The 13,765-nt window shown below is 41.1% G+C and overlaps 1 protein-coding gene across 39 annotated transcripts in view; it reads left to right on the top strand.

The window, feature by feature from the left end:
- The first annotated feature begins 1,028 nt into the window (after positions 1-1,028).
- The window catches only part of WDSUB1 (WD repeat, sterile alpha motif and U-box domain containing 1), an 85,945-nt gene continuing 73,208 nt past the window's right edge, over positions 1,029-13,765 (top strand). For 14 of the 39 annotated variants that reach the window (XR_013401778.1, XR_013401776.1, XR_013401786.1 and 11 more), the window contains exons 1-4: positions 1,029-1,588; positions 4,459-4,880; positions 7,402-7,586; positions 11,744-11,836. Coding sequence is in view for 24 of the 39 variants with exons in the window: in XM_077956259.1 (XP_077812385.1) it covers positions 1,490-1,588; positions 4,459-4,880; positions 7,402-7,586; positions 11,744-11,836 (799 nt within the window). In the remaining 15 variants the exon portion in view is untranslated. 39 annotated transcript variants of the gene reach the window in all.

The raw sequence follows: 13,765 nt of genomic DNA, 5'->3' as shown, positions 1-13,765 counted from the left end.
CAATCATGATGCACTCCGCTAATTTTAAAAAATTACCAAGAGCTTCGCAAAATCATAAATTTTGATCTCCCCTTTCCCCTTAGTCTTTTTCATTACAAATAGTTTCCCACGGTCTCAATTTCATCTTTAAATGTGAGCATTTTAGGTCATTACTCTTCAAATGTAACTTTGGTTTCCACAGGTTGATATATTTTTAATGTTTCCTCACGGATTAAGAACAAAAGCTCTCTGTATCTTTGATTTTCATCTGAACATAGTCCCACACTATGTCGTGCATTTAGTTAACAAGTGGCAACTTGCCCAGGAACTTTTTTCTCTGGATAATTTTTATCTTAAAAAGGATGGCAGGGCCACTTTGTAGTCAGTGACACATGGAAACCCGTCTGCCGTAAGCCACTGGGGCGCACTGGGAAAGGCTGAAGAAAAGGCGCCCGGGGTTCCAGTGAGCTCAGGATACCCACTCAGCGGCAGGGCTGGGGCCCGGGGCAGGCAGCCTGCCAGGGAGAGACCTCTGGGGGAACCCGAGTGCGGAGGCGAGGGCAGAAGAAGCCAAGTCACGGACCGCCCAGGGTGGCCGAAACCGAGAAGGCCAATCCGGGAGACCGGCCTCGGAGAACACAGTGCAGGGGGGAGAATGGGAGAAAGAGGTAAAAACTTTCAGCAGGGATGGACGAACAGTCGATGCAACGCCCCCTTTAAAACGACGTTTCAGGCGATCACTAGGCCTTGCCACCGCAGCTTTAGCAAAACAGATAGAATTACCATGGAAGCCCCTTTCCAAGCCTGAACTAGCCTTGACCCTAGAGCCAGAAGCCGGAGAGGAACTCGCAGTCCGGACGGAAGGGCGCGCATGCGCCGCCTCAAGGGCCAGCCCCGGGGGCGGGGCCTGTTCCCTCCGCCCTGGGTCTCCACGGGCGTTCGCGGGGCGGGGCCTGTTCCCTCCGCCCTGGGTCTCCACGGGCGTTCGCGGGGCGGGGCCTGGTCCCCAGTCTCTGGGTTTCAGAGGGCCCGGCCCCGCCCCGCCCACCTCCCCTGCGCGGCACGTGACCCGTGGGCACCACATAGAGGATCCGGCGCGCCCCGCGCCCTGCAGGTGAGAGGGGCCGCGCCTATGGGCCGGCTCAGCGGCGGCAGGTGGGGGAGCGCGGCTGGGCTTAGCCGGCTGGGCCTGCTCGCGCGGGGCGTCTGAACCCTCCATTTCCCGGTTCTAACTGCGCAGCAGGGCCCGGCCGGGACTTTGAGTGCAGCGAGGCGTGGTTCGTGCACCCTTAGCCTGGGGCTAGGGCGGGCGTGCTGGCGCCGGGTGGAAGGAAGCCCCCTGCGGGTGAGCTCCCTGCCTCCCAAGCTGCCCTCCTGCCTGGGTCGCTCCGTCCGCAGAGGCCTGGCCGCTCAGAGTGGGGCACATTCCTGGTCTTTCGTGCGTGGGGGGTGTAAGTCGCGGACTTTATTTTGGGAGCGCTGGGCACCTTTCAGGTTTGCTTTGGATGAGATGGGATCCATATGTTTACGCTGGCCAGCTGACCTGGCGTGCCCGGTAATTTACTGTTCGCGTGACAGCGGAGGCCCGAGGGGACGCCCACACCCCCAGGCAGGTCCTGGGTAGGCCTGAGAGCTTTTTCAAAACAAATTGTTCAGCTGAAGGTGGCTCGGTGCTTCCACTAAATCCACTGGAGCTGCAAAGGGAGCTGAGTGCCGCAGAGGGCTGGGAGCGGAAGTTTGGAAAATCACCTGTGCGCACTTGCACAGCTGGGATTTGCGAGCTCTCCAGAAAGCACCACCTGGTCTTAATTGTTTTCAATGCAACAGTACAGGGATAGTCTACCAGAAATTTTCGTGTTTGGTTTTTAGGCTTTATTGGAGTTTATGTTCGAAAAAAAGAGACTGAACTTATTCTAAAAAGGAGAAAATTGTGATGGGGAAAGGCATGGTCCTTATGTCTTAATTGTTTGATTGATTGATGGGATCCTGCTCTGTTGCCCAGGCTAGAGTGCAGTGGTGCAATCACAGCTCACAGCAGTCATCACCTCTGGGGCTCAAGCGATGCTCCCGCCTCAGCCTCTGAAGTAGCCGGGACTGCAGGTGTTCGCCACCACACCCAGCTAATTATTTTTATTTTTAGAGAGATGGGGTCTTGCCTTGTTGCCCAGACTGGTCTCAAACTCCTGGGCTCAAGTGTTCCACCCGTCTCGGCTTCCCAAAGTGCTGGGACTACAGGTGTGCACCATCGCAGTCAGACTTTTATTTATTTATTTTTTTTGGTAGAGGTATTTCCGTAAATAAGACTAGGACACAGGATTATCAGTTTTACAAGTCAAGGTTATACCTGCCCCTTTCAGAGCGGATTCTGCCTCTACACCAATTTTCCACCGTCAGTTATGTGTCTGTGTGTGTGTATATATATATATTTAGTCTTGGTAGATTTTCTAATTTCATATTACGTATAGATTATTTAAAGGCTGGAACTCAATTGGGCTTGAGCAAAATAAATATTCAACATATATTTATATAAGTACATTAGATGCCTGACAGTTTTACATGGTGTGGCTACAGAAATGAGCAAGATGGCAAAGTCCCTAGTCCTTTGGAGTTTACATCCTAGTCGGGGGAGACAATTGAACAAATATCCGATGCTAGTGGTAATTGCTGAGAATATAGGGTGATGTGCTAGCCTAGAAAGTGGCTACTTTAAATAGGGAAACCCTCTCTGAGGAGAGACACTGAAATTGAGATCTAAATGACAAATAGAATCCGAAGAGCAGAGGGAAGAGCATTTAAGCTCGAGAAAACCGCTTTATGGAGACGAAAGATTGTTTGGCCAAGGAGGCTGGAAAGAAGAGAGGGAGACTGACCAGAGTTGAGATCTGAGAAGTGGGCAGGCGGGAATTATATAGGATTTTGATTATATAGGATTTTGTTTGCCATCGTGAGGAGTTTGATTTTATTCTAAATTTGTAAATTTGTTCTGAATGTGGTCTGGCTAAGTTCATTTTTTGACACTTTCTTAGGTTTTCTTGGTTTCCTTGATTCATTCAGAGGTGGTTCCTCACCTCAAGTCTTTTGTATAATTACTGTTTATCAGACAGGATGACAAACCATGGTAGGATAGCTTTCAACATGGCCCCTTATTAATAAATTTTCAGTGAGACTTTTGTTGGTTTTTTAAGAGCAAATCCTACAGTTTCATTTTAAAGGCGGAGCAGATAGCCTTGGCTCCATCCTGTGGAGGGAGCAGCTAAGATAATTATTAGAATAGAAAATACTTTTTGAGTTGAGATGAGCAGATCTGGAATGGGATATTTTTGAGAACTCCTTATGAGAAAGACTTCAAAGGTGAAATAAACACCTTAGGTTTTGAAAGCTCAACATCAAATCAGTTTGAAGTTATTTGACAAGGTTCTTTTTGAGGAATTGTGGAAATTTATTGGTATAACAAAGGTAGTTGTGAAAATCTGAGGTTATAGTCTTAATAGATTTTTTTTTTTCTCCAAATTGTTCTTATCCCAGGTAACAGGTTGTCCTTTAAAACAGAGCTCCCTTGGCTGGGCACGGTGGCTCACACCCATGATCCCAGCATTTTGGGAGGCCAGGATGGGTGGATCACTTGAGGCTAGGAGTTCAAGACCAGCCTGGCCAACATGGGGAAACCCCATCTCTACTAAAAATACAAAAAATTAGCCGGGCGTGGTGGGGCACGCCTGTAATCCCAGCTACTTGGGAGGCTGAGGCAGGAGAATCACTTGAACCCAGGAGGCAGGAGTTGCAGTGAGCTGAGAACATGCCACTTCACTCCAGCTTGGGTGACAGAGGGAGACCCTGTCTCACAAAGACAAAACAGAGCTCCCCAACCCCAGGGCTGAGGACTGGTACCCATCATGGCCTGCTAGGAACTGGGCTGCACGGCAGGAGGTGAGGGCATGAGTGAGCTCCACTTCTTGGCAGATCAGCTTCGGTGTTAGATTTTCTTTCTTTCTTTTTTTTTTTAAGATAGAGTTTCGCTCTGTCACCCAGGCTGGAGTGCAGTGGGGTGATCTCGGCTCACTGCAACCTCCCCCTCCCTTCAAGGGATTCTTCTGCCTCAGCCTCCCAAGTAGCTGGGACTGCAGGCACGCGCCACCACACCCTGCTAATTTTTGTAGTTGGGGCTACAGGTATCCACAAGCCCTTTTGTGAACTGCGCCTGCTAGGGATCAAGGGTGTGTGCTTCTTATGAATCTAAAGCCTGATGATCTGAGGTGGAGCTGTTTCATCCTGAAACCATCCCCCACACCCCAGTCCAGGGAAAAATTGTCTTCCATGAAACTGGTCCCTGCTGCCAAAAAGGTTGGGACCACTGCTTTAAAATACTGATGTGGAAGAATTCATGGAGCAGATTAAAACATTTTGGCCCTTTTATATAGATTCAAATTACATTTATCTGATTCCTAGAATGAATAACCTTTATCTGCTTAAAAATTTCAGGCTGTTTTACTTCAAATAAAGAACATGGTGAAACTGATTCACACATTAGCTGATCATGGTGACGATGTCAACTGCTGTGCCTTCTCCTTTTCCCTCTTGGCTACTTGCTCCTTGGACAAAACAATTCGCCTGTACTCGTTACATGACTTTACTGAACTGCCACACTCTCCGTTGAAGTTTCACACCTATGCTGTCCACTGCTGCTGTTTCTCCCCTTCAGGACATATTTTGGCATCATGTTCAACAGATGGTACCACTGTCCTATGGAATACTGAAAATGGACAGATGTTGGCAGTGATGGAACAGCCTAGTGGCAGCCCCGTGAGGGTTTGCCAGTTTTCCCCAGACTCCAGGTGTTTGACATCAGGGGCAGCTGATGGAACTGTGGTTTTGTGGAATGCACAGTCATACAAGTTATATAGGTATGGATATTTAAATCCTTCCTGTTTTAATCCTGTTGACTAGGTGTACTTAAAAAAAGCTGAAAGCAAAATATTTTGATATTCTGCACAGTCTAAGTGATGTAGAAAAAAAGAAAAATATTTCGATGACCCTAGGAAGCCAATAGTTTTCAGGTAGCACAAGAAAAAATATTTTAACTGGACCGGGAGCGGTGGCTCACGCCTGTGATCCTAGCACTTTGAGAGGCCAGTGAGGGTGGATCACGAGGTCAGGAGATCGAGACCATCCTGGCTAACACAGTGAAACCCTGTCTCTACTAAAAGTACAAAAAAATTAGCCGGGCGTGGTGGTGGGCACCTGTAGTCCCAGCTACTTGGGAGGCTGAGGCAGGAGAATGGTGTGAACCTGAGAGGCCGCACTTGCAGTGAGCCAAGATTGCACCACTGCACTCCAGCCTGAGAGTGAGACTCCGTCTCAAAAAAAAAAAAAAAAAATTTGTAACTGGCCTTCTAAAGGTCAAATACCCAGAGAGATGTTTAATATGATTCTTATAGTACATTTGCTTAGCTCTGAGAGTTTTATATTTCCAATCTTAAAATTAAGAGTTAACCTTGTTAGATTTTTATGTTTTTTTTTTAATTGTAAGAGTTACACAATGCAGCATTTTAAAGGTTCAGTAAATTTAGGCTTTCTTTCTTTTTTTTTTTTATTATACTTTAAGTTCTAGGGTACATGTGCACAACGTGCAGGTTTGTTACATATGTATACTTGTGTTAGGCTTTATTTTTGTCACTTGTGGTTTAAGCGTTTTCTTTCTTTTTTGAGACAGCATTTTGCTCTTGTTGCCCAGGATGGAGTGCAATAGTGCGATCTAGGCTCACTGAATCCTCCGCCTCCCGGGTTCAAGTGATTCTCCTGCCTCAGCCTCCCTAGTTGCTGGGATTACAGACTGCTGCCACCACGCCCAGCTAATGTTTTGTATTTTTAGTAGAAACCGGGTTTCACCATGTTGACCAGGCTGGTCTTGAACTGCTGACCTCATGTGATCCACCTGCTTCGGCTTCCCAAAGTGCTGGGATTACAGGTGTAAGCCACTGCGCCTGGCCCAAGTGTTTTCAATAATAAAGTAATAGTATGTAAAGCTCAGCTAAGAGATGCAGTTATTTCTCTGACTGCAATTCTTGCTGGGTGAATGGACAAGCCCAGAAGAAAGAACCTCATGCCTGGTGTGCTGGTGATGTGTTATTTATCATTTCTTAAAAAAAAGAACAACTCACCAGAAAGACTCTTTTGGGAAAAAAACAGTCAATTAATTTACATTGGTAATGTTGTATTGCAATTTAACAACATTAAAACTATTCACATTTATTTATATTGTGGCAAAATATACATAACAAAAGTTATTTTTATTAGCTAGGCGTGGTGGCGTGTGCCTGTAGTCCTCGCTACTCCAGCGGCTGAGGTGAGAGAATCGCTTGAACCCAGGAGTTTGAGGCTGCAGTGAGCTAGGATTGCACTACTGTACTCCACCCTGAGTGACTGAGTGACCTGGTCTCAAAAAAAAAAGTTAACACTTTTAGATGACATTAAGAACATTAGAAACCACGCGCTTTTAAGTAATTAACAATTAAAATAGCCTAGTGTACCTCCCCTTCCTCCTATCTCCCAGCATCTTTCAGAGCACAAATGCCAGTTGGTCAACAACTATTGCTCATTTAAGCTTAGGTCTGGGTTGAAGAGGGTGATGTGTTTTAAGTGGTGTTAATAAACACTTAGGCCAGATATCTTTTTTATATGCATGAAATCCAGCTGTCAGCTAAGGAGTCTTATCCAATGACAACTTCTGGCTGTATAGCATAACTATCCCTAAAGAATATAATTAATTATATATAAATGATAGATACCCTGCTGGATGGGACAGTGCGTTAATTGTTGGGTTTTTAACAGCTTATTTTTCCTAACTGATCTAATATTAATATCTTCAGCACAGTGCCTCCCTGTCTTCCTAACATAATTTTAACTTGCCCACAGCATTTTCCTTTCATGAATAATTTATATTTGAAGACCTCACCATTGCTTCAAGGTAATTTTTAATACAGACATTGAAAGTACCTTTGACTCCAATAACATATTTTCCAATAAAAATAGTTTTATCTTACCTTTAAAATAAAAATATGTTTGTAGTTGATGTTGCTTGTCGTTGCTTTTCTGGTTTAAGTTTTACAGATTTTAATGTGTTTATGCTGATTTGCCCTGTGGAAAAATATGAAGATATGTGGACTTTGGTTTGTAATTTAAGCTTGAACATACCAGTTAAAATGATTAAGGGAGGGTATTTAAATCCTCCGTTGCTTTTAGACAGTGTATCTCAGTTCATAGCATATAAATGATATTTTATTTCTGTAGGCATCAATTGTCCTTTCTCTCTAGATCTGTTATAGCCATTTATTCTCTTTTTACTGTATCAAGCTGCTGTTAGAGACTGTGGTATAAAGTAAAAGGTACTCTGAAATGAAAACCCACTTTTTACTTTTATTTCAGATGTGGTAGTGTTAAAGATGGCTCCTTGGTGGCATGTGCATTTTCTCCTAATGGAAGCTTCTTTGTCACTGGCTCCTCATGTGGTGATTTAACAGTGTGGGATGATAAAATGAGGTGTCTGCATAGTGAAAAAGCACATGATCTTGGAATTACCTGCTGCGATTTTTCTTCACAGCCAGTTTCTGGTTGGTTATTTTATTCTTTTAAGCGCTAGAAATTCCTGTTTATAATTTGTGCTGTATATGACTTGTTCTTTTATTCTTTTGTATGTTATCATTAGTAGAGTGAGGAGCCCTCTTAATTTATTCCTGTAAAGGGATTATCCTTCTCTCTTTTTTGACCAAAATGAAATCTGAAAAAATATATGAGAAAATCACATTCTTTTCTTTTTTTTGGAGGGGGGGGGGCTTGGAGTTTCCTGCAAGAAAATTACATTCTTTATTATATGCAGGGGGTGACTCAGATTGGTACAACAGATTCAGATTCCTTGGATATGGCAATTTAGAGGACCTAACCCTATTGATAGGATTGCAATTAAAAAAAAGAAAAAAACACTATGTTGATATTCAAGTAGAAATGTAAACTTTAAAAATTGGAAATAGAAGCTATGTTTTCCATTTACTAATTTAATCTTCCAAAAGCTAAATTTATAAAATGTTTGCCAACACAATTGATTTTTTAGAAATAAACAGAGCTCCTGAATATAGTCTCTTGCTTTTAAATAGGTACAGTGAATTGGAAAGTTCTTTCTTTAAAGTTTTCATTTTCCGTGTTAGTGGATGGGAGTTCTGTAGCTCTTGTTCCCCTGCAGTCTTGTTGCCAGACCAGTGCTGCCCATAACAACGTACTGCAGGCCACTTAGGAAAATTTAAAATGTTGCAGTAGTAGATGAAATTAATTTTAACAGTATAATCCCAGTATATAATGTAATTTCAATAATTGATAATAAAAATTATTAAGATACTTTATCTTTTGTACTAAGTCTTTGAAATCTGGTGTGTATATTATAGATAGTACATTTCAATTTGGGCTAGCTGCATTTCAAGTCTTCGGTACCCACATATGGCCAGTCACTGCCTTATTGGACAAAACAGGTCCAGAGAGTAGACAGGAAGATTGTGGTATTCCCCCCTTTTCAAGCCCATCAGTGGCTTGTTAAGATATGATTAAGATCCCAGATCCCAAAAGCAAAACATGTTCTGCTTCCCCCTAATCTCAAATTGCTCTTGGCCTCATGCATTTTTTGCCACATTGACCCTCTTTAATTCCTGGAATGTTTCTAAGATTTTTCCAAGGGTTTTATGTGCAGACCCTTTACCTGGTTTGCTGTTATATCCGTTAGAATTTGGCTGAAAATCACTAAAGATAAGCCTCTCCTGCTCTTAACTCCTGCACTAAATCTGTATAATTTTGATATAGTCTTTTATTTGCATGCGTTATTTTTCTTTCATAATACTATCACAAGTTTTAATTCTGTATTTATATGGATAATATTTAATGGTGTTTTTCCTATTAGCTTGTAGGCTCCAGGCAGGCAGGGCCTGGGTCTCTTTTATTCATTGTACCTGATACAGAGTAGGCCTTGAAATGTAGATTGATGAGTAAGATTCTTTTTAATGATTTGCTGAAATAATAGATTTTCTTTTCATAAACCCATTCTTATGTTAAACTGCCTCCCTAATTTAATTAAGGCAGTTATTCTTTTAATATATTGTTCTGTGCTGTTTTACTCTAAGGACAGCTTGTAGCAAGTCATTGCTTCCATTTCTGTGATACCTTCTCCACATCTTGTAGGCACTCAGTGAATCTGGTGAATTATAGAAGTGTGGAGAGATCTAGGTTCCTTTTTTGGTTCTAAATGATCTGAAGATAGATTGCCAATGAAAAGACCACTATATTAGTTTTAATATTAGAATGAAAATAAGGGCTTTTTTGTCCTGCGTTTAGAGAGATTGGGAGCTTCTGGGGTCAGGAAAGGCTCACTACACCAGGCAGAGAATTCTAGATGAGACTCTGAAATGATACCCACATCCCCACCCTGCCTTTAGAACATATATTACACACTTCTCTCGGTAGAATTTTAATCTTCGTGCCTTCTTTAGTTCCTTCAGTGTTGCTGTTGAAATATATCTTAACCTTATGAGTAAATTCTCTGAAACAAATTGATACATGCTTTAAAGTGATTATTGTAGGAATTTGTGGGAACAACTGTATTTATTTAGAAGACAAAGTATATAATTTAAATTTGTTTAATTTAGTATTTGTTATTATCTGTAAATACTTACGATATATTAACTCATCTTGTGACATTTTGCTGAAATAAGGAAAAATAATCCTGTTTGCACCTGAGAGTAAATAATCATTTCTCTCCAGTTTTTAAATGATAAAGTGTGGGTTATTAGGTTATTATAATTTAAATATTTTTCCTGAAGAAAAGTATGTTTCTAAATATTATATTTAGATACTGAACATAAGCACATTTTAAGCTGTGTAATTTTCCATTGTCTTAGCTGAATTTTCACTACTTAAAGAACTTTAGAATTAACTTCAGAGGATCTATTTAGTTAAGAAACGATGAAAAAAATAGGTTTGGTAATTAGGTCTAATACAGAAATATTTTGCTCTCAGTCATTTATTGAATAAAATGTTTTGCCTTAAAAAGACAGTGATTATCAGGAATTGCTTGTATCCCTCAAGATCTCTCTTAGAAAGGATACATTTTGGGTAAACCTATGCTACAGAAAAAGCAAAAATGCTATTGAAATATGGAAGTCCCGTGGAGTTAGAAAAACTTTCAGTGAAATGGAATTTAATTCGTTGTTTGTTAGTAAAGTGTTTGTACTTTCAGAGAGGCAGAGTCCATAGAAAAAATTTACATGCCCAGGTGTATACATTTGTTAAATTTTATATACTGAATATTTGGTAAGCTGGAGTGCAATCTCAAGATGGATATTAGATTTCTGTTTTGGTGACAGGGTCTTGCTCTGTCATCCAGGCTGGAGTGCAGTGATATGATCATAGCTCATTGCAGCCTCAAACTCCTGGGCTCAAGGGGATCCCCTGCCTCGGCCTCCTAGGTAGCTACAACTATAGATGTGTGCCACCACACCCGGCTAATTTAACAAAATTTTTTGTAGACACAGGGTCTTACCATATTCCCCAGCCTGGTCTCAAACTCCCGGTGTCAGCCTTTTGAAGTGCTAGGATTACAGGCTTCAACCACCATGCCCAGCCTCAATTTCTGAATTGTGCTTTACTGCATATGAATGCCAAAACTTACTTGATGAAACTACATGTGATACTAGGTACCACTTGTGTAAAATTGCATTGATGATATCAATATTTACATTATCCAAAATTGTTTAGGAACTTAATCTAGCAGATATATAATGATACGCTAAAATGAAGTAAGTGTAAAGTAGTAGCGCTTCTGGGACACCATTTAACTGATTACTTTCCCTCAATAATATAATATTTTCAACCAAATGGAGTGAATTGATGTTATTTTTGATTTCTGTAATTCCAGCTTTTGCCTTGATTAAATCAAATGGAAAAAAATTCTCATTATTCCATATGAACTATAGACCAGGCTTTTAAGAAATTGATAAGACCTTAGGCCGGTGCTGTGGCTCATGCCTGTAATCCTAGCACTTTGGGAGGCTGAGGCAAGCGGATCATGAGGTCAGGAGTTCAAGACCAGCCTGGCCAACATGGTGAAACCCCATCTCTACTAGAAATACAAAAATTAGCTAGGCGTGGTGGCACATGCCTCTAATCTCAGCTACTTGGGAGGCTAAGGCAGGAGAATTGCTTGAACCTTGGAGGCGGAGGTTGCGGTGAGCTGAGATTGCACCATTGTACTCCAGGCTGGGCATCAGAGTGAGACAGTCTAAAAAAAAAAAAAAAAAAAAAAAAAAAAAGGAAGAAATTGCTATGACCTTAAAAAAAGGTTGGGAATGATGAAACATTTAACACTGTCAAAGTAACTGACTTTTCTTCCTAATTTTTCCCATCAATGCTAGCCTCATAGACTCTAAAATTCGGTTAGAGGATGCTCTATTTAGTGGCTCAATATTGGTTCTTGCAGCCTTGAGTTCTATTCTTTGAGGAATGTAAATGAAAGGTATTTTATTGTAGCAACTTGAGGACTAATAATCGTATATAGTACCTTGTTTAAAAGAAATTCTTTAATCAACATTTTGTTAAATGGTATAAGTTAACTAATAGCTTGTGAACATGGTTTAAATGAGTAGAATTAACAGATCTCAGTTTAAGAAATGGAAATTTTGGGGGGATTTCAGTGTTTTACAAATTCTCTGTATTTATTTTTAACAAATTTTAGATGGAGAACAAGGTCTTCAGTTTTTTCGATTGGCATCATGTGGTCAGGATTGCCAAGTCAAAATTTGGATTGTTTCTTTTACCCATATCTTAGGTATGTATGCTAAGTAGCACTTCTCTAAAATTATTTGTGGTCTGGATAAAATTTCTGTTTAATCTTTTTACTTAAGGTAGCCTGAGTATCTAAAAATAAGTACAAAAATATGGTTTAAGAAACTTTTAATCAAAGTAATACACATGATTGAAAAATCAGGTGCTCATTGCTGATCATGACCTCACCCATACTACTGCCATGCACATTTCTGCTCACCAGAGGGGGACCACTTTGCACTTGATTTCAACTCCTTTGGTGGTTTTCACAGTTTCTGTGAACATTGTTTATACCACTATATTTTTTATTTATTCACTGTAGGTACTGCTTTTTGTTAGTGTGTGGGTCTTTTCTGTTCCATTGTACTATTCCGTCAGGTGACCCTTTCAGTCAGGAAGCTTATTTTGTGCAGTTTTGGCATAAAGTATTCCGTTATGCTATTTCTTTCATCCTTTTCTCTTTTTACAACTTCCATTAATTGAATGTTGGGCCTCCTGAATTGATTCTCTTTTTTTTCCCCCACACTTCTCTCTCTTTTCTTACACTTTAGGGAAAAATTTCTCTGCTTTTTCTCTTAACCTTTTTTTGAATCTTTTATGTCGTTAATCATATTTTCAGATTCTGAAAGCTCATCATCTTCTTCATTTCCTTTTCATAGTGTCCGTTATAAAGGTAAGCTCTCAAAACTCTCAGGATGTCTTTTAGGAGTTTTTGCTTTGTTTTTAAGTTCCCTCCTGTTTTCTGAGCTTTGTTTGCAGTCGAGTCCCCTTTTTGCTTAGTATTCTGTTTGCATTTAAGAATTAGACAATAATGTTTAGAAGCTCTGTGCACAGGGGTGGTTTGTTAGTGCTGGCTTCCCTCTAGGATGAGGAGGTGGGTAATTGGCCCTTCTGGGTGAGGGACTGGGGAGTTGGGGAGTAGATACTCTGTCACCCTAGGGCTTCCCAGGCAGTTGTTTGTTTGAAAGGTTTCACTGGGGATAAGTGCTTGGCTTTTGTGCAGCATACTAAGGGTGAAGTTGGGGAGAGATTGGAGGTAGACGCCAAATGATCTGTATACAGTCAGTCAATTTTTCTCTTTTCAGGTCTATGTCTGTGTCATTCTAATTTTCCTTTTTCCTGGCTATTGATATTCTGGAACCTTGAGGTATTTTCTTCCTACCCTCTCCACCTCCTCTCCCTGGTCTTGCCCTGGCTAATTTTTAAATTTTTTATAGAGACAGTGTCTCAGTTTGTTTCTCAGAATGGTCTCGAACTCCTGGCCTCAAATGATCCTCCCACCTTGGCCTCCCAAAATGCTGGAATTACAGGTGTGAGCCACTACACTTGGCCAGTCTTGGAGTGTTTCCTAGGGCAGAATAACTTTCTTGGCTGTACCCCCGTCTCTTTGTACACTGGGCTGTTATTCTTTTATACTTCATTACTTAATGTGCTTTCTACTTTCCCAAAGTTGATTCAGTGTCTGGTTTGCTGATGCCCCTCTTCCCACTCTCTTTACCAGTGTACATTTCTGTCTTTATTAATTCCTTCATTGACATTTTCATGGGAATCTGAAATATTGTGGTCATCTTGATTGATTCAGGAGCCTCAAAATATTATTATTTGTTACGTAGTACACTTCAGTTAAATGACAAACTACATTTTTGTTGTTCATAATTATCCTATAGCGTATAGAGAAGAACCTTTTATCAGGAAATAAATATGTTCCTTTGATAACTGTTCAAAAGTAAAGCGTTTCACATGTTTACTGGAAAATATGTTGACACTGACTTTTTCACAAAAACATACATGACAGTTTATAAACATGCAGTTACAACCTTTTCATAAGGCTGGGCATGGTGACTCACGACTGTAATCCCAGAACTTGGGAGGCTGAGGCAGGCGGATCACTTGAGGTCAGGAGTTCGATACCAGCCTGGCCAATGTGATGAAA

The sequence above is a fragment of the Macaca mulatta genome, chromosome 12, assembly GCF_049350105.2.
Source record: "Macaca mulatta isolate MMU2019108-1 chromosome 12, T2T-MMU8v2.0, whole genome shotgun sequence".
In the NCBI taxonomy this organism is placed as follows: domain Eukaryota; kingdom Metazoa; phylum Chordata; class Mammalia; order Primates; family Cercopithecidae; genus Macaca; species Macaca mulatta.
This window is presented reverse-complemented; position numbering and strand designations above follow the sequence as displayed.